We start from the raw sequence: 24,155 nt of genomic DNA on the forward strand, positions 1-24,155 counted from the left end.
AAAAAAAAAAAAAAAAAAAAAAAAAAAAAAAAAAAAAAAAAAAAAATTTGGGAAGAAAAAAAAAAAAAAAAATTTTTTTTTTTTAAAAAAAAAAAAAAAAAAAAAAAAAAAAAAAAAATGTTTCCGATTTTTCTCCCCTTTAAGGCGCATTTTTTTTTTTTTTATTATTTTTTTCGTAGCCAGCAATTTTTCCTGCTGTTTCTAACCACCATTTCCTGTTTTGTAACGGCTGAAAACGTCAGTGCATACTTGAATCGATGACCTTACAATTGAACCTGGGCCCTGTTCCAAGAACAACTCTGCACTCTGGTTCTTACTTTACGTTGGAAGCGTAGTCGGTAGTCACACAACTTTCAAGGTAGAAACACTCACGTCACGTGAGCGCATGAGGAGTCAGAAAGATGTACCTAGTTTAAAGTTTTCCATAGCCAGTCTAGTTAGCTTGGTTGGCACTGCCTTGTAAGCGCTAGGCCGCGGATTCGATTCCCGCCCGGGGGATTGAACCTGGGTCCTGTTCCAGAACCTGGGCCCTGTTCCAAGAACAACTCTGCACTCTGGTTCTTACTTCACGTTGGAAGCGTAGTCGGTAGTCACACAACTTTCAAGGTAGAAACAGACTCACGTCACGTGAGTGCATGGGGAGTCAGAGAGATGTAGTTTAAAGTTTTCCATAGCCAGTCTAGTTAGCTTGGTTGGCACTGCCTTGTAAGCGCTAGGCCGCGGATTCGATTCCCGCCCGGGGCGGATTTTATCCTGATGGGATAATGTTCGTTCTCGGAAAGGCTGGCTTTCTTCTATCCTGTCTTCCTTCTCTCTTCGATTTCGGGACGATAAGACCTTAGCAGTTAGAGTTCCCTCTGTCAAACCTCTCGGAAAAAAAGAGACCAACAAATTAGATTTAATTTTGTGGTAAATAAAATCATCAACTGTTTCACTTTTTATTTATTTTCTATACATGAAATTTACAAAACAACAAACCAAGATAAAATTAAACCTACGGCCAGAGACACAATCAAGTTCCAACTTGGTTTAGGTTAAACAATTTATTGAATTATTCTCATTAGCTAATAAAATTAACCAACCAGATTGCTTACCGCCAGGATCACTGAGAAATTTTGTGTTAATCCAATTTCTGATTGGTTAATTTACATAAAATCAACCAATTAAATTGGTTAATTTAACTTGAACTAAGTTTAAACTCGCATCGTGGTCCCAGTCGTTAATCCAATGGTTAAAATTCAACCAAGTTTAAACTTGAGATTGTTGGTCTAGCCATTAGAAAGACATAGTTAAAAATGATGATGAAAAAAAACTTCTCTCCAATTTTTACTTTTTTTCTTTACAATAGGGGGAAAAACAAGGAAAGTCAAAGTCAGACAAAATGGGATTAATTCCCTCAATTTCATGGGTTATAAATTCATTACAAGGCCGCGTGTAAATAAATAAATTTATTACAAGGCTATAGGATAGAATATGCCTTGTTTATCCTGCTCGAATAGGACTAAAAAGTCCCTTTTACCCCACACAGCCTAGCTTGGAGGTGAGAACGCCTTGTAAGAGCTAGATCGCGGATTCGATTTCCGCTCGAGGCGAAATTTATTCAAAACAGGTAAGGTTGTCCTCCCCTCTCCGTATTCGGGACTAGAAGACCTCCGTTGTAATAGAATATGCCTTGTTTATCCTGCTCGAATAGGACTGAAAAGCCCCTTTTACCCCACACAGCCTAGCTTGGAGGTGAGAACGCCTTGTAAGAGCTAGATCGCGGATTCGATTTCCGCTCGAGGCGAAATCTATTCAAAACAGGTAAGGTTGTCCTCCCCTCTCCGTATTCGGGACTAGAAGACCTCCGTTGTTAGAGTTGTAATTTTGTACAGTTTTTCGACATCACACTGAAAGGTGTTGGCAATCAAGTGACTGGGCTCCGGAACTCTATTACTCTATATCAGAAAGATCGACATTTCAATATAGCATTCCAACACCCTAAATCAGGGGAAGTAACCCAATAATAGAGTTCATCCACCCCAAGTCACCTAAAACTTGTGACATCCTATCTTTCCTTTTTACTTTCCTTAGGACGGAAGGAAAGTAATGTAGGTAATCGAGTAAAATTTTCTCAGTGATGAAGAGTCTTCAGAGTTCTAGGGCACTGACGCTAGCCGTTAGACTTTCGAGCTCACCGAATCATAATTACTTAAAACGTTGAGAAACGCGCCCACCAGAGGCGAAATCTATTCAAAACAGGTAAGGTTGTCCTCCCCTCTCCGTATTCGGGACTAGAAGACCTCCGTTGTTAGAGTTGTAATTTTGTACAGTTTTTCGACATCACACTGAAAGGTGTTGGCAATCAAGTGACTGGGTTCCGGAACTCTATCACTCTATATCAGGAAGCTGAACATTTTAATGTAGAATTCCAACACCCTAAATCAGGGGAAGTAATCCAATAATAGAGTTCATCCACCCCAAGTCACCTAAAACTTGTGACATCCTATCTTTCCTTTTTACTTTTCTTAGGACGGAAGGAAAGTAATGTAGGTAATCGAGTGAAATTTTCTCAGTGCTGAAGAGTCTTGAGAGTTCTAGGGCACTGACGCTAGCCGTTAGACTTTCGAGCTCACCGAATCATAATTACTTAAAACGTTGAGAAACGCGCCCACCAGATGCAGTGAACCGGTGACCAGAATGTGATACTCCTTACTCGGATCCAACCCGTACTTGAAGTTGTACGTATCCAGTACGCTTGAGAACTCAACGACTTTACTCCGCTGACTCAACGCTGACGCAACGGTGGCGATCTTGTGAAAACTGTTGGACTGATCGTTTACGTTGTGACAGTCAACGCTTGACAACGGATTCGCGTTCGATCGTATACTATTGTCACCAGATCTAGACTGGAAGCCACCCCCACCCTGTCCGACATTTGGTCTCCCGGGCTCGTGTCCACCATTTGGTGCCGCTGTCCGGCTGTCCAGTTTGACGCCGAACCGGTCTATTGTTATTTATTTATTTATTTATTTGATTACACGCTAAGCATCACGGCCATGTGTGGAGAAAAAATAAATGTAAGAGGTCTAAAATTCAATTTTTATTTTCCTTTCCAATGAAAGAGTTCAAAGATGTGTGACGTCAGACTTTACGCAGTTGTTTTTTTTTGTCCGCTAGGTAGCACCAGTGTGCAAGCACGCTTGCGGAGGAGCAGAAAGAAATGCGCAGAAACGTATGCGCACAAACACATTAATGTGTTGCCTGCGGCAATCGGTCCAAATATTTAAAATCGGGCAAATGGGTGGAAATTTCACTTTCTATTACAAAAAGTAGATATCTACTACCTACCTATTTATAGGGAACCAGGGCCGTATTCACGATTTCAGCGAGGGGGGAGGGGCAAGAATCCTATATTACAAAATTCAGGGAGAAAAACAAGCCTGAAGAGGAGGTGGGAGATGGATCACGAAAATCGCGGTTTTTTCCATGTAGGATGAGAGAAGGGCGCACTTTCGGGTGTCTTAAATACGGCCCTGAACCTATTCTATATGTATTTATCTGCGAGTATTGAGAAACAATTGCAATGCATCCAAATTTTTCAAAGAAGTCCGAAAAAAATCCAAGTTCGAAGTTTTTTCTTTTCTTTTCAATAGAACAATGTAGGTAATAGAAAGTCGTGTGTTGTTCACCACATTTTTTTTTTTTTTTCTCTGACCCCTGAGACCTTTTCTTCCTCAAATAAATCTTCAACGCTTAAACACACAACACCCATATTAACGTGACAATGGGAAACTGTGAACTGTGGTTTGTTGTATATTTATTTATTTTTTGGCATCTATGGGACCAGCAACTGTCTGGTTGGGGGACTTTTAAACCGGGAGAAGCTCAGCTTAGTCTGACTGGAGAACTTTAAACAGGGAGTAGACCAGATTAATCTGGCTGGGGGACTTTAAACAGGGAGGACACCAGCTTAATCTAACTGGAGACTTTGGCATCTATGGGACCAGCAACTGTCTGGTTGGGGGACTTTTAAACAGGGAGAAGCTCAGCTTAGTCTGACTGGAGAACTTTGAACAGGGAGTAGACCAGATTAATCTGACTGGGGGACTTTAAACAGGGAGTAGACCAGATTAATCTGACTTGACAACTTTTTTTTTTTTTTTTCCCCCTTAGGCGCTTTAACACTGTTCATCCGGAACATCCACAGGTACGCAAGCTGAATGGCCAGTGATATATTGATAGACTGGACTGTACTCTTCCAGTCCTCGTCCAGAGGTTGCCCTCTCCACCTGTAGTTCAGTATACTAGGCGCCTCCAGAAGAACACAGTTCAGCGCTCTGGACGTCTCCAGGAGGATTTGTTTACACGGACCCCTCTGATTGGCTGACGTGACAGCGATGCAATTTGGTTTCATAATGCCTGCCTTCTGCATGGTAATCTCCTCTATCGTATTGCCTAGCACGGCAGTGTGATCATAGCCCAGGGAAGTAATACCCACCACGGCCGTGTTGGGAATGATATTTGTGTTATCATACCGTCCTCCTATTCCAACCTCCATGATGACAGCGTCCGGTTTCTCCTTGACAAACACATAGAATGACATGACGGTGAGGAACTTGAAGTACGCGGGCATGTCCTCGGCATGCTTACGCTTCGCATGCAGCGCGTTGTACACTGTCCAGAAGTATTTGGTGAACTTGTCATAGCTGATGGGCTCTCCGTTGAGTTTGATGCGTTCTCGAACTTCGATCAGATGAGGCGAGGAGAAGAACCCTGTACTGAAACCATGCGAGCGGAGGATGGCGCATGCAGCGCGTTGTACACTGTCCAGAAGTATTTGGTGAACTTGTCATAGCTGATGGGTTCTCCGTTGAGTTTGATGCGTTCTCGAACTTCGATCAGATGAGGCGAGGAGAAGAACCCTGTACTGAAACCATGCGAGCGGAGGATGGCGTCATAAAGTCAAACTGTTGGCATAATGGGACTTTTTAGTCTTAGCCGACAGTATAAATAAGGTATATTAAATAAATAAATAAAAATATTTTTAGAGTCATATTTTAAGAAAAATAAACGTCATATTTGAAGGACTCTGGTTATAATGGTTATGCAATGGTTTCAAAGGTTTTTCTTCTTATTACGTACGAACTATTGTGTAGTGCGAAATACAAAATGCATAGTGCGAAGATTTTTATGGAACGAGATTCACAGTGTTAGAACAGAATATTCTTTGTTTATACAACCAACAAATATTAAATTAATAATTAATTACATCTATTTTTTTCCTTAGATTCCTTAGATAATTACACCTTAGATCTTAGATTAAAGGAGTGTAGGTACCTACTGTGTATCTGATATCTACCCTTAACTGCTGAAATTGTTACCAATGTTATGTATTTTATGTTAAACAATGTATTTTATGTATAGACCAATGTTATATATATACAATATTTTAAAAAGAAATTGATATAGGACTGTATTGTTACAAGTCCCATTTAAATATAAATAAATGTATGGAAAAAGGTCCCATTGAAGAAGTTTTAATTGATTTATTCAAGGTTGAAAATTATTGCTGAATAAGTGTTAGTTATTGACCTAATTCATCAAATTGATTACCTGCATTAAAACATTACCTATTAGTTTTTACTTTCTATTTTTTTTTTTTCTTCTTCTTCTTCTTCTTCTTCTTGTTCGTTTGTCTGTCCGTCTGTCTGTTTAACATTTACTGAGGGTAGCATTAAGTAGTTGACTTTTTTTGAGAAGAAAAGTGCAACTTTGAAAATCCAAACGAGCAAAGACCAAGCAGGTCTCGAAATTTTCCGAGTACTTTCCTGCCACAAAAGGTACTCGAAAAATTTCGACCACGATGTCCGTGCTTTTACCATGACAAAAGAAACTACAAAAACTTCACTTTACTGGCAAATAAATCACAATTGAAGTACGTGAGAAAAAATATACTGTGGAAATACACTAGGTACGAGTTTTTCTCTACATTTGCAGAGTCCACACTCGATAGAAATAATTTTACACTACAATCGACTTGAGAAGTCCAATTAAAACTTCCAAGTTTTTCTCTACATTTGCAGAGTCCACACTCGATAGAAATAATTTTACACTACAATCGACTTGAGAAGTCCAATTAAAACTTCACAAATAAAATACTTGATAGAATTCTTGGGACAAACTACTTGATAGTACTTATTCTACCAATCTATTCACATGGTTCTTCACTAACACGATTGAATTAAATCAATGAGGTACCTAAACGGTGCAAATATATTCACATGGTTCTTCACTAGCACGATTGAATTAAATCAATGAGGTACCTAAACGGTGTACGTATTTCTATAGACAAGGTTGAAATAATCAGTGATTCCTCTTTTGAATGGTACCTAAACGGTGTACGTATTTCTATAGACAAGGTTGAAATAATCAGTGATTCCTCTTTTGAATAGGCTGACCTTGGAGCCATGGGTATTATCAGTGTGTTATCTACACATCTAGGAGTAGGTATTTATTATGATTACCGTTATACGTATATTTAATAATTATGAATGATTCCTTGGTCTTATTTCTAGTAAACTGCCTAGGTGTAGTAGGTGTGGCGTAAATCTTAAAACGCGTAGTTTCTACGTCATAAGTAGACTTACTTATAAGAGATTAAACCTGTATTCCAAAAAAGAACTTCGCACTTTGTATTTTATACTTGAAAAGGAGAACCAAAAGGCAGATATATTTTGCAGAACTTCAAATCTTTGAAGTTCTTCAAAAAAGGCAGATATATTTTGCAGAACTTCAAAGAACTTCAAATCTTGGAAGTTCTGCAAAATATATCTGCCTTTTATTATGATTACCGTTATACGTATATTTAATATGAATGATTCCTTGGTCTCATTTCTAGTAAATTGCCTAGGTGTAGTAGGTGTGGCGTAAATCTTAAAACGCGTAGTTTCTACGTCATAAGTAGACTTATAAAAGAGATTAAACCTGTGTTCCAAAAAAGAACTTCGCACTTTGTATTTTATACTTGAAAAGGAGAACCGAAAGGCAGATATATTTTGCAGAACTTCAAATCTTTGAAGTTCTGCAAAATACCTTTTGGTTCTCCTTTTCAAGTTGATCCACAGAACTTATATATAGTGACTGCTGAAACCCTCCAAGAGATGTTTTATACTTCACAAAAGTTATGATGTACCTGATGTTACTGAAGGATGACGGACTCAAAGGATGTTTTTTCTTCAATGTCTGATAGGTAGATGATTAACTGCTAAGGTCTCATCATCTCAAAATCGAATTAATGTTTTTTTTTCTTTCTTTCTTATAAAAAAAATAATAATAATTTATTATGGTGCGAAAAATAATAATACCTAAATAGGTAAATAATAATAAAAAAATAGAAATAAAATTATTGATGGGTAGATATTTAGATACAATTAGGTACCTATCTAAGAAGATTTGGTGCATTTTTTCTGCTCTTTTTACCTAGGGTGCCCAACTGTATTGTGATTTGAAGTTGTCAAGTTTTACTATCTCAGGATTGAGTTCTAAGGTGGATCAAGCCATATATTAGGTTCCTATAGCTTGACTGTTAACTGATCTCAATCCCAAGATATTTTAACTTACTATCAAATAGGAGAAGCCCATATGCCTAACTACTAAAACCTACATGGGAGTAAAATTGATCAATAGAATATTTTACACTTCTTATTAGTGTTTCATTAACCACTCACGGTAGATTTCACCAATGACTTAATGAGAGATTTAACTAATGGGAGAACTTTTAATAGGTAATCCAAAAAGGATATTTTAATAATCCAAAAAGGAGTTTTTAATGATCCAAAAAAGAGGTTTTAGTGATCCAAAAGGAGGAGTTTTTAGAAACTCCTGTTTGAATCATTAAAAACTCCTTATTTGATTATTGAAATTTCTCCCATTAGTGAAATCTCTCATTAAGTCATTGGTGAAATCCACCATCAGAATGTTTAGAGACTCTCTTTAACACCCAATCTTACCACAGAGTTTTGCAGTTAATCCAGGGTTTAAGAAACACCAGACTGTGTAAATCAACTAGGTAACATCGAAGAAAATCCCGTCACTGTGTTAACTCTAAGTGGTAATGGTCAATGTTTAATTTTCTTTATTTGATGGGCTGGGTATCGGTAAGATGGGCTATAAACATGCTCTGAGGTTTACAAACATTAAAATGAGAATGTAACCCCAGCCCAATATTTAGTCACCTATCAGCCTAAAGGTGTAGTCACCTACTACAACAAAGTGCCAGAAATAAGGCGGTTTTCTAGGATCATAGCATGAGGTTATGATTTCATACTAGAACTCGGACATATTTATTTTTATGGTCAGTACCTAGAAATATAATTTCCTGCCATATAATATTATGACAATCTGCCATGGCATTAGACTGACCCTTTGCCATCCATATTTTATACCAATATACTTACCTATATTTTATATTTCCTTGGGTTCCAATAACATTTTCATTTGGATCCATTTGAACTTTACGGCACCTCTGAGTGATGTTGAACTTTTCCACTGAAAGGTACACACAGCTGTAGGGGATAGCACTTTTTTTTTCTTTTTTAAAGCAAAGAGCCCCAAGAACTTGGGCTTTAGAATCAGAGTTTACAAAATAAAAAGTTAGTCTTTCAGTTTCAAATCAATTTCAGTGAGGTTTTATATTATTTTCACTATTTACAAACTTGGTAACTATCCAACAATTGGTACAAATTTACAATCACCTACCTTAAAAATAACATAAGAAGGAAAACTCCTATAGGGTTAATTCAATTTAAACCTCAGCTTAGGAAGAATTTGTTTGATTATAAGAAAAAAAAAATAAGGTTTGTTGATTTGATTTTCTGCTTATTAATCTTTAATTGATTGGATTTGGTGCATTATTTGAAAAGCTGGATTAATAAAACGATAAAGCTCAAAGTTGTTAGTGATAATTAATTAAATATGGTTTGAATTTGATTTCTTTTTAACAATGCACATGATCCAAAGTATTGTAAAGCAAAAGAAATGAAATTTGTCAAGGAAGCTACAAAATTATGTATTTCACAAATGTAATTAATTAAATATGTTTTGAATTTGATTTTTTTTTTTAACAATGCACATGATCCAAAGTATTGTAAAGCAAAAGAAATGAAATTTGTCAAGGAAGCTACAAAATTATGTATTTCACAAATTGTCAATTCCTTCTTGAAAACAAACAGTACTTATATTACAAAACAAACTAAAATGTAGTTATAGAAAAAATACTTAGTCACATTACATTTTGTTGATTTTTTAATGACATGGTAGGTACAGTTAGTTTATTTACACACTTGTGTCCATTTGTATTATCCGTTTTCACATTGCACCGTGTCACAATTGTTGCTCCAGAACAAGCAGTTTCCAATGCCACTATAACATATTAGAAAGACGGCAATGATGAGCTAGCTGTATCCTAAACTGTATTCCTTCTTTCTTCGCTCGCGGGACGATAAGATCTCCGTTGTTACCGTTTCGTCTATCCGAACTTCAGCCAGGTTTACGCCATGCTATTTGGTTACCAGCGGGCCGGTTCTCTGGCTCCACTATTTAGCGGACCTGAACTTAACAAGTCTAAGGCCGGCCACTCACTATCCGGTAGACCTGACAGGTACGCCTGAACAGGTCCGCCTGTCAGGTCTACCTGATAGTGAGTGGTGGCCTAAAGGATGCCTCTAGTAAGAGATCCTTCACTGTTTACCCCACTAGGGGAAGGTCAATGGAGTAATATAGGTACCTACAATGTCTTTATCACTTTTTAGTCCGTCCTTCCTTTATTATTACAATAGTAATAAAAAGGTATAAGGGACGGACTATTTGTATTCGCTTCGGTGTCTGTCGGTCTGTCTGTCCCCATAGAAGGACTTATCCAAACCTGGTCGACCTATATATCAAATTAAAGGTCTTTTTACCAGGAACACGAAAATGGTGGTAAAAAGTAAAATCAAACCAAGAATGATAATAAACTGAATATTAAACAAATTAGGTAGGTACATAGGTACTGATTTTCTTTAATCACGATCGAATAAACTACGGGCTAAAAAATTCCCGGAGGGACGGACCCAGCTTGTTCCATTTGTATTATCCGTTTTCACATTGCACCGTGTCACAATTGTTGCTCCAGAACAAGCAGTTTCCAATGCCACTATAACATATTAGAAAGACGGCAATGATGAACACCAAGCTGCAGATCGTGCACGGTTTCCTCTCGAGGAAAAATCCCGTTAGATATAAAACCATGAACATGACATGCGTTTGAAGAAGAGCTGGATTTAACGGTTTTGGTATGAGGAGAACCGGGATGAGCCATTGTAGACAATACATGGCGGGTTAAAAGTGGGAATGATGTTCCGAATTAAAAATATATCACAAGCTCGGAGAGTAATGTTCAGTCATTAATTTCAGTTGCTGAGGAAGAAATAATCTATAACACCAGAAAAATCAAATGATTAGACAGAAAAATCATAATCTCAATTTCATTATTGAGTTTTTTCTATTTTTCTTTGATAAATAAGGGTTTTATTTATTTCAAGGAACAGGGATTTTATCCTTTATCCAGCAACAAGCTATTCACCTCATCACATTAACTTCACCAAGCCTGAGTGGGACTCAGAAAATCTGTGATTGCCCAGATGGCTACCCTTCTGGATAGCAACTATACCCAATTCCCAACAAGGGTCTGAAGTAAAGGGTCTCTATCATTTTTACAGGTTTTGTTTGGAGGCACCTATTCACACTACTAAATGTCACACATTTATGCTTCAAATGTGAGATGGGTTTAAGGGCAATGAAATAACAATAAGTAGGTAAGTATATGAGTAAGTGTCAAGTGTTTCTTTTGGTAATTATGCAGAAGTTACATCCATGAAAAAGACAAGCTCCTTTTTTGTATTTAACCTAACCCTATAATAACACTAATCACTGCTCTAATTGTGAAAACTCCTTCTTGTGTTTAACCTCACCCTATAATAACACTGGTCACTGCTCGTTTGTGCAAGTTCCTTTGGTAGCAATTCCATGGATGTGACTTCTGCACAAGTACGTTTCTTTTTGACTGTCATTATTGACCAATATGTCCCACCATACAGTCGGTTCATTGAAAGCCATTGGCTACTTCATATTAATTCGCTAAGCACACATAAATGTGTTTAATGTTACATGCCAGCCTAGTTAGCTTAGTTGGTAGTGCATCTGCTTTGTGAGTGGTAGGCCATGGGTTTGATTCCCACCTGGCACCTGGGGTGGATTTTATCCAGATGGTATAATGTTTGTTCTCGGAACAGCTGGCTTTCTCCTATCCTGTCTTCCTCTCCCGATTTTGGGACGATAAGACTTTAGCAGTTGCAGTTCCCTCTGTCAAACCTTTTAATAATAATAATTTTACATTGTTAAACAGCCCATATTCATGGTACCTACTTGTACAGAAGTCACGTCCGTAGAATATTACTACCAAAGGAACTGGCACAAATGAGCAGTGACCAGTGTTATTATAGGGTTAGGTTAAACGGAAGAAGGAGTTTTCACAATTAGAGCAGTGATTAGTGTTATTATAGGGTTAGGTTAAATACAAAAAGGAGCTTTTCTTTTCCACGGACATGACTTCTGCATAATTACTGTAACTGGGTAACTAGGATGACTAGGGACTTTACCTACCTCATTACAATGTTTCTCTGATGATGAAATAGTTACAATGATTGGATCATCGTTATTTTGTGTGACATATTGTGGAGACTAGAATCTTCTGTACAGCAGCCTTGTTACTTTCCTCCCAACTTGCTTATCTATTTTCAATTTTTCACAAGAGCAAGCAGCAAGTGCGTAGTACGGTAATAGTAGAAAAATACAGTTCAAACTTCAAAATCCAGTTATTATAATGAAAATAGGGCTGCTCGAATCTGGACCATCGTGTCTGCCTTGTAAGCGCTAGGTCGCGTGTTCGATTCGCGTAGGGGGCGGATTTTATCCTAAACAGATAAAGTTCGTTATCGGTACGGCTGGCTTTCTCCTATCCTGTCTTCCTTCTCTCTTCGATTTCGGGACGATAAGACCATAGCAGTTACCGTTCCCTCTGTCAAACCTCTTCAAAGCCAGCGGCGCGGCGATAGCACGTTGAAAGCACCAGTTCTGAATGGATCACTGAAGTAAAGCAACGTTGCACGTGGTTAGTATCTGGATGGTGACCATCTGGACAAACGTGCGCCGATGGCTTTTTGGGTCCCACTACTGAGGCTGCATGAGGTTATGTGAGAAGGCGGATAGCTTGTCGCCAAATGAAGGGTGAAACACTAAAAAGTTCTTAGTAAAAAGTTCACAAAAAAGTTCTTAGTAAAAGCAGTAAAAACCTCAGAAGTTATACCGTAACGTTAAACCAATCGATATTAGTGTTTTGCTTAAAAGCCCAATAGGGTAAGTGTTGTTTTATTGGCCCACCTGCCCACATTTATTTTTCTAATTTTTGTTTTCATGACTAAAAATTTTGAATAGCACTGGTTCGATAGCAGTCTTTAAGCCCTTTCTTTTGATGAAATTGGATCTTGAAAAAGTTCGTCCAGTTCAGACTTGTGGCGTAGGTACAGGTGGGGCCAATAAATGGTACACTTACCCTATTTGTAATTTAAATTTGAGATGAAAGACGACGAAGGAACCATAAAAGAAGTCCTCCAGTTTCTTAAAAGAAACAATTACCTGAAAAACTTGTAATATTTTTTTTCCACACTTGCTGCTTAGCGTGCAAATAAATAAATTCGAGTGTTTTTTTTCCAATACCTATTTCTGGGGCGTGGTACAAAGAGTCAAGTATCGCGTTTTGACTTATACCAATAATTATCTCCCCTCTTCAGTCAAGCGGTGCAGCATGACAACACCCTCTACATATCCGGAGTCCTAGGGATCGATGCCAGCTCGGGCAAGATGGCCGAGGGAGTCGAGAATCAGGCGAAACAAGCCCTGACCAATATGGGACACATTCTCAAAGAGGTGAGTAGGCGCGTCCGCCTAAAGCTTAATTGGTGGCGCGTCCGCCTTGTAAGCGCTAGGCCGCGGGTTCGATTCCCGCCCGGGCCGGATTTTATCCTGATGGGATAATGTTCGTTCTCGGAACGGCTGGCTTTCCTCCTGTCCTGTCTTCTTTCTCTATTCGATTTCGGGACGATAAGACCCTAGCAGTTACAGTTCCCTCTGTCAAACCTCTTAAAAAAGGAAATAAACAATTAAAACCTCCGGTTTCAGGCTGGAGGATCTTACGAGCATGTGGTGAAGACAACTATTCTGCTGAACGATATCAATGACTTCGCCACGGTCAACAATGTGTATGGACAGTTCTTCAAACCCCCCTACCCAGCCCGGAGTACGTTCCAAGTAGGAAAATTACCTCTGGTAAGTTATTGAGGGCAGCAAACTTAACCCTTTCACCCCTAAAGGGACAATACGTCCTACAAAAACATGATCTTTAAAATGGGATAGGTATATCATTCCAGATCTATCGAAAAAATTCCGTTCTCAGTGTTTTTCACATATTTCTCTAATGATCAAAGACGTCAGTAAAATTCACTTGGCTAACTCGTTTGGTTTTGTCTCCAGATCGATTTTTGTTTAGTAGTCCTAGGAGGACATGAAACTTTGTAGAGGCCTTATTTATTGCCCAAATAATAATGCCTGATCAGAAAAATTGAAAGATTTTTCCTAAAATAAGTCGGGCTTTAAGGGTTAAGTTCTCAATGGACCTCACCTACGTCATTCGCCATACACATGACCGCCATACACGTCAAGCTTTTTCCGCCATTCACATTCTGACACTAGACGTGTATGGCGGTCTGACGTCATTCGCCATACACATGACCGCCATACACGTCAAGCTTTTTCCCGCCATCAAATAGGAGAAGCCCATATGCCTAACTACTAAAACCTACATGGAAGTAAAATTGATCAAAAGAATATTTTACACTTCTTATTAAGTAGTGTTTCATTAACCACTCAGAATGTTTAGAGACTCTCTTTAACACCCAATCTTACCACAGAGTTTTGCAGTTAATCCAGGGTTTAAGAAACACCAGACTGTGTAAATCAACTAGGTAACATCGAAGAAAATCCCGTCACTGTGTTAACTCTAAGTGGTAATGGTCAATGTTTAATTTTCTTTATTTGATGGGCTGGGTATCGGTAAGATGGGCTATAAACATGCTCTGAGGTTTACAAACATTAAAATGAGAATGTAACCCCAGCCCAATATTTAGTCACCTATCAGCCTAAAGGTGTAGTCACCTACTACAACAAAGTGCCAGAAATAAGGCGGTTTTCTAGGATCATAGCATGAGGTTATGATTTCATACTAGAACTCGGACATATTTATTTTTATGGTCAATGTTTCTATCTCAACTAGGAAAAAAAAGAAAATAAATTAAAAGCGAGGGAACAATTTCATGTGTGACATGAAGCCTACCACAAATCGCTTTTCGGAGGTTTCATGTCTCACATGAATCCTACCGTATTTGAAAAAAATGTTTTGTTTACGTCTGACTGTAACAACAACGCTTGAGTTTCATGTGGGACATGAATCCTACCGTAAGAGCGATTCTGGTGAAATTGATTCTGTACGCAAAAGGCTAAGATCTAGTGAAAAAGCGGTGTAAAGTGAGTAAGGCTGGTGTTTTACGGTCGAGTGTACTGGCGGGCGGAAAACACTGCCTTTACATCTCAAGCCAATAAATTATACCGGTATTACCAATATACCAATTTATTATGACGGTTTCACCGACGTATTATACCAATTTTCCACCGGTTTGAACGGTGCTTTAGGTCTGTTGAACCTCCTCATTTATTTGGGAGGGAGGTGGTACCTATGAAACAACATAATATCAGAAGGAACATTTTAATTTGATTACATTGACCACTTCTCTATTTTTTTTTTTTTTTTTTTTTTTTAAGAGGTTTGACAGAGGGAACTGTAACTCTAGGGTCTTATCGTCCCGAAATCGGAGAGAGAAGGAAGACAGGATAGGAGAAAGCCAGCCGTTCCGAGAACGAACATTATCCCATCAGGATAAAATCCGCCCCGGGCGGGAATCGAACCCGCGGCCTAGCGCTTACAAAGCAGACGCACTACCAACTAAGCTAACTAGGCTGGCTAACACAGCTTTAGTAGGCGTCCATAACGGAGAACCGATCATCAACCCTTGCCTAGCACCGACCCAAGAGAAAATAAACAAACCATGCTAATGAATAGAAGCGTCCTCAACGGAGCCTTGACCATAGTATACCGACCCTCTCAGAAAATCAATAAATTGAGCTGAGTATTTTCTCTGCGATGGTCTAGGCGAGAATCAATGGTCCATAGTCTATGGTCGCCGTACGTAGTGGCCGCGCACTAAGATTCGCGCGACTACGGTTCCAAAAAGCGAAAGGCGTCTCCACGCCTTGGATAATCACCCCACGCCACTGCATTCTAATCAAAACATCACTGCCCTATCACTGTAGCGTGATTAGAAAGGTTACCCAATATCAGAGTAGACCCTAACCAATGCTAGCTCGCCGCAGTACGCTTCTAACACTCGCCTGTCTTTTATCAAGCTCGCGATTAGGCACGTCGATAGGGCCCACGGACTTTCCGATAAATCAGAAGTGTGAAAACAGTAGCATGGCGACCAGCGTGTTGAAGAAGATCATCTACTCCCCCCTCGCGCCGAAACCAGTCGGACCTTACAAGTGAGTGGATATGGAAATAGGGTAAGTGTACCATTTATTCGCCCACTTAAAAAACGTACCATTTATTGGCCCACTGTGCATGGTTTCCTCTCGAGGAAAAATCCCGTTAGATATAAAACCATGAACATGACATGTGTTTGAAGAAGAGCTGGATTTAACGGTTTTGGTATGAGGAGAACTGGGATGAGCCATTGTAGACAATACATGGCGGGTTAAAAGTGGGGAAAACCAACAGTACTTATATTACAAAACAAACCAAAATGTAGTTATAGAAAAAATACTTAGTCACATTACACTTCGTTGATTTTTTAATGACATGGTAGGTACAGTTAGTTTATTTACACACTCATGTCCATTTGTATTATCCATTTTCACATTGCACCGTGTCACAATTGTTGCTCCAGAACAAGCAGTTTCCAATGCCACTATAACATATTAGAAAGACGGCAATGATGAACACCAAGCTGCAGATCGTGCACGGTTTCCTCTCGAGGAAAAATCCCGTTAGATATAAAACCATGAACATGACATGCGTTTGAAGAAGAGCTGGATTTAACGGTTTTGGTATGAGGAGAACCGGGATGAGCCATTGTAGACAATACATGGCGGGTTAAAAGTGGGAATGATGTTCCGAATTAAAAATATATCACAAGCTCGGAGAGTAATGTTCAGTCATTAATTTCAGTTGCTGAGGAAGAAATAATCTATAACACCAGAAAAATCAAATGATTAGACAGAAAAATCATAATCTCAATTTCATTATTGAGTTTTTTCTATTTTTCTTTGATAAATAAGGGTTTTATTTATTTCAAGGAACAGGGATTTTATCCTTTATCCAGCAACAAGCTATTCACCTCATCACATTAACTTCACCAAGCCTGAGTGGGACTCAGAAAATCTGTGATTGCCCAGATGGCTACCCTTCTGGATAGCAACTATACCCAATTCCCAACAAGGGTCTGAAGTAAAGGGTCTCTATCATTTTTACAGGTTTTGTTTGGAGGCACCTATTCACACTACTAAATGTCACACATTTATGCTTCAAATGTGAGATGGGTTTAAGGGCAATGAAATAACAATAAGTAGGTAAGTATATGAGTAAGTGTCAAGTGTTTCTTTTGGTAATTATGCAGAAGTTACATCCATGAAAAAGACAAGCTCCTTTTTTGTATTTAACCTAACCCTATAATAACACTAATCACTGCTCTAATTGTGAAAACTCCTTCTTGTGTTTAACCTCACCCTATAATAACACTGGTCACTGCTCGTTTGTGCAAGTTCCTTTGGTAGCAATTCCATGGATGTGACTTCTGCACAAGTACGTTTCTTTTTGACTGTCATTATTGACCAATATGTCCCACCATACAGTCGGTTCATTGAAAGCCATTGGCTACTTCATATTAATTCGCTAAGCACACATAAATGTGTTTAATGTTACATGCCAGCCTAGTTAGCTTAGTTGGTAGTGCATCTGCTTTGTGAGTGGTAGGCCATGGGTTTGATTCCCACCTGGCACCTGGGGTGGATTTTATCCAGATGGTATAATGTTTGTTCTCGGAACAGCTGGCTTTCTCCTATCCTGTCTTCCTCTCCCGATTTTGGGACGATAAGACTTTAGCAGTTGCAGTTCCCTCTGTCAAACCTTTTAATAATAATAATTTTACATTGTTAAACAGCCCATATTCATGGTACCTACTTGTACAGAAGTCACGTCCGTAGAATATTACTACCAAAGGAACTGGCACAAATGAGCAGTGACCAGTGTTATTATAGGGTTAGGTTAAACGGAAGAAGGAGTTTTCACAATTAGAGCAGTGATTAGTGTTATTATAGGGTTAGGTTAAACACAAAAACTGTCGGTCTGTCTGTCCCCATAGAAGGACTTATCCAAACCTGGTCGACCTATATATCAAATTAAAGGTCTTTTTATCAGGAACACGAAAATGGTGGTAAAAAGTAAAATCAAACCAAGAATGATAATAAACTGAATATTAAACAAATTAGGTAGGTACATAGGTACTGATTTTCTTTAATCACGATCGAATAAACTACGGGCTAAAAAATTCCCGGAGGGACGGACCCAGCTTGTTACATTTCTCTCCTAGAATTTTAATGTTTAATTGACGTGCCATCAGCGGCGTAGAGAGCTACGTGACTAGGTCGCTTCCTGTGTGAGAGGTCTTTATCATTTTCATAGGGCGGGAATCGAACCCGCGACCTAGCGCTCACAAGACAGACGCGTTACCAAACAAGATTACTAGATATGGATGCGGATCCAGGATTGTTGGAAATTTACTGTGTCGAGCCAATATTTTGTTTATAAATTGGCTATACAGCTGTGTCGAGCCAATATTTTGTTTATAAATTGGCTATAGGTACAGCTGTGTCGAGCCAATATTTTGTTCATAAATTGGCTATACAGCTGTGTCCACACATGGTTAATGGCCATCGATCGACCATTGATCTATGTGCGAACACAGCTTTTTTTTTTAAGAGGTTTGACAGAGGGAACTGTAACTGCTATGGTCTTATCGTCCCGAAATCGAATAGAGAAGGAAGACAGGATAGGAGAAAGCCAGCCGTTCCGAGAACGAACATTATCCCATCAGGATAAAATCCGCCCCGGGCGGGAATCGAACCCGCGGCCTAGCGCTTACAAGGCAGACGCACTACCAACTAAGCTAACTAACTTTTAAAAGTGCGATAATAAGTTGTAATAATATCCACTTAATAGTTGTGAGATAATGTTACGTATAGCACAGCTTTAGTAGGCGTCCATAACGGAGAACCGATCATCAACCCTTGCCTAGCACCGACCCAAGAGAAAATAAACAAACCATGCTAATGAATAGAAGCGTCCTCAACGGAGCCTTGACCATAGTATACCGACCCTCTCAGAAAATCAATAAATTGAGCTGAGTATTTTCTCTGCGATGGTCTAGGCGAGAATCAATGGTCCATAGTCTATGGTCGCCGTACGTAGTGGCCGCGCACTAAGATTCGCGCGACTACGGTTCCAAAAAGCGAAAGGCGTCTCCACGCCTTGGATAATCACCCCACGCCACTGCATTCTAATCAAAACATCACTGCCCTATCACTGTAGCGTGATTAGAAAGGTTACCCAATATCAGAGTAGACCCTAACCAATGCTAGCTCGCCGCAGTACGCTTCTAACACTCGCCTGTCTTTTATCAAGCTCGCGATTAGGCACGTCGATAGGGCCCGCGGACTTTCCGATAAATCAGAAGTGTGAAAACAGTAGCATGGCGACCAACGTGTTGAAGAAGATCATCTACTCCCCCCTCGCGCCGAAACCGGTCGGACCTTACAAGTGAGTGGATATGGAAATAGGGTAAGTGTACCATTTATTCGCCCACTTAAAAAACGTACCATTTATTGGCCCACCTTTTTTCATTCCCCATTTTAGTCTCCCCCGCCTACAAAAGAATCGCGATTCTTTTAGAGTCGATTCTTCGAGTCGAATATTTGAAAAGAATCGAATTGTGGTATTCGAATATTCAAAAAGAGTCGAATATCCCATCCCTATGTTAAACAGCCCATATTCAAGGTAACTGGGTAACTAGGATGACTAGAGACTATAACCTACCTCATTACAAGGTTTCTCTGATGATGAAAGAGTTACAATGATTGGATCATCGTTATTTTGTGTAACATATTGTGGAGACTAGAATCTTCTGTACAGCAGCCTTGTTAGTCTTGTTACTTTCCTCTCAACTTGCTTATCTATTTTCATTATTTTCAATTTTTCACAAGAGCAAGCAGCAAGTGCGTAGTACGGTAATAGTAGAAAAATACAGTTCAAACTTCAAAATCCAGTTATTCAAGTGACTTCAAATAAAATTTATCAAACTTCAAATCTTTCAAAATTTCTTGATTTTCTTGTTTTTTCCAAAAATCACAGTCATCCAGTCAACCGAGTTCAGCGGTGAGGCCGGTGAGTGAAACGCTCGTTTTAAAAATCAACCGGTGGACCCGGTGGTTCATAGTCGTATTTTTTCTGCTCGTGAGAATGTAAAAAATACGCCTTTATAATCGCGATGTTGATGAGCGCGAAAATTTGAGTTGAGGGAGGAGTTTTTATTTTAAACTTATCTAAGAATCCAAGTATCCAAGTTGCTTTTACTATTTTGTGTGTGCTATTCAGGTAATTTTAGTGATCAAATACCAATTTATTTGGGTCTACAAAGCGTTCTGTGAATCGACAAAAAATTACACAGGTGATGTGTTGATCAGAGCTGTAACAGAGTAGATTTCAAAAAGTACCTCGGTTCAAGAGAAAACTCAATCCTCTATCATGCATTTGACCCAGATCTTGCTGAGAGGAGCTCGTAAATATCCTAAAGGAAATATATTCCGTGGAAAGTATCGTATTGTTGAACCAGTGACTCATCTGCGGAAAGCCATCAAGATCGAAGAGTTTAAAATTGAAGAACGGAACATGTTCTTGCTGAGGCATCCGTATTTGACCGAGGAAGAAGAGCTAGTCCATTTGAAGGATCTCGAAAGAAATGAAAATTTCAGGAGGGAACGGAGAGCACTGAAGTTGCAGAAGTTCATAAAGCACACCAAACTCACCGACCATCTGTCTGATCTCCGCTACCAGGATAAATGGGGAAAAATACGCCTTTAATCGCGATGTTGATGAGCGCGAAAATTTGAAATTTCAAAAATCTCGAAGAATTTGAAGGAAAGGTGTTGAGACTGGTCTGTAGTTCTGTTGAGGAGTTTTTATTTTAAACTTACCTACCTACCTAAGTATCCAAGTTGCTTTTACTATTTTGTGTGTGCTATTCAGGTAATTTTAGTGATCAAATACCAATTTATTTGGGTCTACAAACCGTTCTGTGAATCAACAACAAATTACACAGGTGATGTGTTGATCAGAGTAGATTTCAAAAAGTACCTTGGTTCAAGAGAAAACTCAATCCTCTATCATGCATTTGACCCAGATCTTGCTGAGAGGAGCTCGGAAATATCCTAAAGGAAATATATTCCGTGGAAAGTATCGTATTGTTGAACCAGTGACTCATCTACGGAAAGCCATCAAAATCGAAGAGTTTAAAATTGAAGAACGGAACATGTTCTTGCTGAGGCATCCGTATTTGACCGAGGAAGAAGAGCTAGTCCATTTGAAGGATCTTGACAGAAATGAAAATTTCAGGAGAGAACGGAGAGCACTGAAGTTGCAGAAGTTCATAAAGCACACCAAACTCACCGACCATCTGTCTGATCGCGGAAAGCCATTAAAATAGAAGAGTTTAAAATTGAAGAACGGAACATGTTCTTGCTGAGGCATCCATATTTGACCGAGGAAGAAGAGCTAGTCCATTTGAAGGATCTCGAAAGAAATGAAAATTTCAGGAGGGAACGAAGAGCACTGAAGTTGCAGAAGTTCATAAAGCACACCAAACTCACCGACCATCTGTCTGATCTCCGCTACCAGGATAAATGGGAATAATAAGGGTCATAGAGCAGTCAGTTGTTTAGCAAAAGCCTTGTACTCACCAGAAACATTTGGGTACTTGTTTAGAAGTCATGTCAATGGATAATAGTTGTCACAAATAAAGGAGTTGTCACAAATGAGCAGGGACTAGAGTTATTATGGGGTTAGGTTAAACACAAAAATTAGCTTCCGTTTTCATTGTCATGGCTTCTGAATATCTTTTTATTTGTTTCTCAACCATTGTGCAACTGTCAGGAAAAAAATGTTTTCAAGGTAGAGCTATACTTTTGATATAATACTTGGAGCTTTTTGAGGGAAGTCTCTGGTGCAAGTGACTCTTCTGTAACTTTCTGTGTGTTAACATTTTCAGCAAAAGGCTCCTGTACAAGCCTAAAGATTTATGGATGAGATGAGGAAGGATGTTCCATAGGAAGTGCGGTTCCATAGGAATACTTGAAGCTTTTTGAGGGAAGTCTCTGGTGCAAGTGACTCTTCTGTAACTTTCTGTGTGTTAACATTTTCAGCAAAAGGCTCCTGTACAAGCCAACTTGTGCAACATTATTGCCTGTGTATTTGACACTTTTGTAATATTTTCAATCTTGTGTATAATAGGTAGGGTAATGGCTGGATAAGGCCAGTAGACAGCTCAGCTACTGACCTCATTTAAACACCACTTGCATGAAATGTTTGAGAATGAAATCTTGTTGATGTCTGATATTCAACTTGTTTTAGTTTTTGATGCCAAAAGCTCTTCAGTGTTTATTGAGGTCATTACTTTGGTCCAGATTTTCTCACTTGAGAATACAAAATGTAGTCCTATTTAAGGTCCTATTTAAGCAGTATAAAATAAGCATTATCATCAATAAAGTGCTGTTTTCCTGCATACAAATTGCCAACCTTTGGGTTAAAAAAAACCCCTCTCATTACTTATTTTATTTTTTTTTTATGTAGTCTTATCATACCGAAATTAAAGAGAGAAGGTCAGGATAGGAGAAAGTTAGACAGGATAGTTTATGGCAAGAACAAACCCTATCTATTTAGGATGAAATCCGCCCCGGGCGGGAATCGAACCCCCAACCTAGCACTTACAAAGCTGCCACTTTACCTTCCAAACCTGCTAAGGTCTCATCATCTTTCTTTTAACAGTTTACCATAAAGTCACCTGAATTTACCTACACCTAGTCTGAATCAAAAATGCGGAAGACCTAAAGGATTGAACTTTGGAAACTGAGAAGTGAATACTTGGGTACCTATTTTGATTAAAATTACTGAATACTTCGATTAAAATATTATTTTATCTTGGAAGTAGAGCCGTTTAAAACCTAACAGGCGTGTAGGTAATGTAGGCATAGACCTAATTAGGTAATGTCCAGGTTTATACATGACTTGATAGTATTGATGAGTTTGGAAACTGTTCCGCACAAAGAAAATTATGATAATAATAATAATGGACTCTTGAGTGGAAGGCAACCACTAGGCGAGGTTAACGCCTTAGGCGTTCTCTACCACCTAACCCCGAGAGCTCCATTATTATAGTCAAATTCTCAAATAAATGAGGATAAAATTCCATACCTCGGCTGGGATCGAACCCACGCCCACCTGTTTACCAGGCGAGCGTCTTGGCCACTACGCCACCGAGGCAGGAAAAAACAGTTGGGGTCTATCCTGGGATTTCCTAGGTCGTGGGTGCCATTCCCGGCTGGCCCGAACTTCCTACACAGATTAGGTCCGTTCTCAGAACAGCTAGCTGTATCCTAAACTGTATTCCTTCTTTCTTCGCTCGCGGGACGATAAGATCTCCGTTGTTACCGTTTCGTCTATCCGAACTTCAGCCAGGTTTACGCCATGCTATTTGGTTACCAGCGGGCCGGTTCTCTGGCTCCACTATTTAGCGAACCCAAACTTCACAAGTCTAAGGCCGGCCACTCACTATCCGGAAGACCTGACAAGTACGCCTGTCAGGTCTACCTGATAGTGAGTGGTGGCCTAAAGGATGCCTCTAGTAAGAGATCCTTCACTGTTTACCCCACTAGGGGAAGGTCAATGGAGTAATATAGGTACCTACAATGTCTTTATCACTTTTTAGTCCGTCCTTCCTTTATTATTACAATAGTAATAAAAAGGTATAAGGGACGGACTATTTGTATTCGCTTCGGTGTCTGTCGGTCTGTCTGTCCCCATAGAAGGACTTATCCAAACCTGGTCGACCTATATATCAAATTAAAGGTCTTTTTACCAGGAACACGAAAATGGTGGTAAAAAGTAAAATCAAACCAAGAATGATAATAAACTGAATATTAAACAAATTAGGTAGGTACATAGGTACTGATTTTCTTTAATCACGATCGAATAAACTACGGGCTAAAAAATTCCCGGAGGGACGGACCCAGCTTGTTCCAGGATTGCTAGGCAAATTTACTGCCCGTCGAGCCAATATTATCTTGATAGATAATTGGCTTCTATACAGCTGCCTGTCGTCCTAGCATGTATTCTTCTTTCTCGCATTCGGGGACATTGGACTATAGCAGTACACAGGCTGTGTCGAGCCTCTTAAAAAAAAAAAAAAAAAAAAAAAACAATATTTCGTGGTACATAGAAATTTGCGATACAGCAATTGTGTCCACACATGGTAATGGAAAGCATCGATGGTCGACCTTAACCACTTGATCAATGTGCGAACACAGCTTTTTTTGTTTTTTTTTTTTTTTTTTTTTTTTTTTTTTTTTTTTTTTTTTTTTAAGAGGTTTGACAGAGGGAACTTTAACTGCTATGGTCTTATCGTCCCGAAATCGAGGAGAGAAGGAAGACAGGATAGGAGAAAGCCAGCCGTTTCCGAGAACGAACATTATCCCATCAGGATAAAATCCGCCCCGGGCGGGAATCGAACCCGCGGCCTAGCGCTTACAAGGCAGACGCACTACCAACTAAGCTAACTAGGCTGGCTAAGGAACCTTCTTAAAAA

General features: G+C 39.2%; 7 protein-coding genes and 1 long non-coding RNA gene across 9 annotated transcripts in view; 4 read left to right on the forward strand and 4 right to left on the reverse strand.

Annotated features, from left to right (window-relative positions):
• LOC108253565 (folylpolyglutamate synthase, mitochondrial-like) overlaps positions 1-5,157 on the reverse strand; it is a 10,145-nt gene extending 4,988 nt beyond the window's left edge. Inside the window, exons 1-3 of the mRNA XM_026830170.1 lie at positions 5,129-5,157; positions 4,168-4,805; positions 2,682-2,986 (exon numbers count right to left, since the gene is read on the reverse strand). Coding sequence (XP_026685971.1) covers positions 2,682-2,986; positions 4,168-4,805; positions 5,129-5,157 — 972 coding nt within the window. The remainder of the gene's footprint in view (positions 1-2,681; positions 2,987-4,167; positions 4,806-5,128) is intronic.
• On the forward strand, positions 899-2,127 carry LOC113471203. The gene is made up of 2 exons (XR_003393991.1): positions 899-1,609; positions 1,804-2,127. It is a non-coding gene; the product is annotated as an uncharacterized LOC113471203 (long non-coding RNA).
• Positions 5,158-9,079: 3,922 nt separating the features above from the next.
• LOC108253567 (bladder cancer-associated protein-like) lies at positions 9,080-11,907 on the reverse strand. Its single transcript, XM_017447780.2, has 3 exons — positions 11,683-11,907; positions 10,106-10,453; positions 9,080-9,333 (listed from the first exon to the last, which is right to left on the reverse strand). Exon 2 carries the CDS (start codon positions 10,351-10,353, stop codon positions 10,111-10,113), a length of 243 nt encoding a protein of 80 aa, XP_017303269.1. The 5' UTR covers positions 10,354-10,453; positions 11,683-11,907; the 3' UTR covers positions 9,080-9,333; positions 10,106-10,110.
• A 945-nt stretch (positions 11,908-12,852) lies between these two features.
• On the forward strand, positions 12,853-13,431 carry LOC103518331 (rutC family protein C23G10.2; the record flags this gene model as incomplete). The annotated part of the gene is made up of 2 exons (XM_017447775.1): positions 12,853-13,005; positions 13,258-13,431. Coding segments are annotated over 2 exons (312 nt in total), but the record flags the coding sequence as incomplete, so codon positions are not given.
• Positions 13,432-15,791: 2,360 nt separating this feature from the next.
• LOC108253566 (bladder cancer-associated protein A-like) lies at positions 15,792-15,935 on the reverse strand. Its single transcript, XM_017447776.1, has one exon. It carries the CDS (start codon positions 15,933-15,935, stop codon positions 15,792-15,794), a length of 144 nt encoding a protein of 47 aa, XP_017303265.1.
• Positions 15,936-16,013: 78 nt separating this feature from the next.
• Positions 16,014-19,484, reverse strand: LOC108253568 (bladder cancer-associated protein-like). The gene is made up of 2 exons (XM_017447781.2): positions 19,337-19,484; positions 16,014-16,433 (listed from the first exon to the last, which is right to left on the reverse strand). The coding sequence occupies exon 2, from the start codon at positions 16,331-16,333 to the stop codon at positions 16,091-16,093; it is 243 nt and encodes an 80-aa protein (XP_017303270.1). The 5' UTR covers positions 16,334-16,433; positions 19,337-19,484; the 3' UTR covers positions 16,014-16,090.
• Positions 19,485-19,793: 309 nt separating this feature from the next.
• On the forward strand, positions 19,794-21,584 carry LOC103518334. Of its 2 annotated transcripts, XM_026830168.1 has the most exons (3): positions 19,794-19,999; positions 20,640-20,969; positions 21,170-21,584. In XM_026830168.1, exons 2-3 carry the CDS (start codon positions 20,685-20,687, stop codon positions 21,206-21,208), a joined length of 324 nt encoding a protein of 107 aa, XP_026685969.1. In that variant the 5' UTR covers positions 19,794-19,999; positions 20,640-20,684; the 3' UTR covers positions 21,209-21,584. The 2 variants fall into 2 exon arrangements, with proteins under 2 accessions (XP_026685969.1, XP_008481618.2); XM_008483396.3 differs by lacking the exon at positions 19,794-19,999 and having other exon boundaries at positions 20,418-20,969.
• LOC103518333 lies at positions 20,045-20,380 on the forward strand. The gene has a single exon (XM_008483395.1). It carries the CDS (start codon positions 20,045-20,047, stop codon positions 20,378-20,380), a length of 336 nt encoding a protein of 111 aa, XP_008481617.1.
• Positions 21,585-24,155: the final 2,571 nt, after the last annotated feature.

This window comes from Diaphorina citri, unplaced genomic scaffold (genome assembly GCF_000475195.1).
Source record: "Diaphorina citri unplaced genomic scaffold, Diaci psyllid genome assembly version 1.1 scaffold2156, whole genome shotgun sequence".
Classification (NCBI taxonomy): Eukaryota; Metazoa; Arthropoda; class Insecta; order Hemiptera; family Psyllidae; genus Diaphorina; species Diaphorina citri.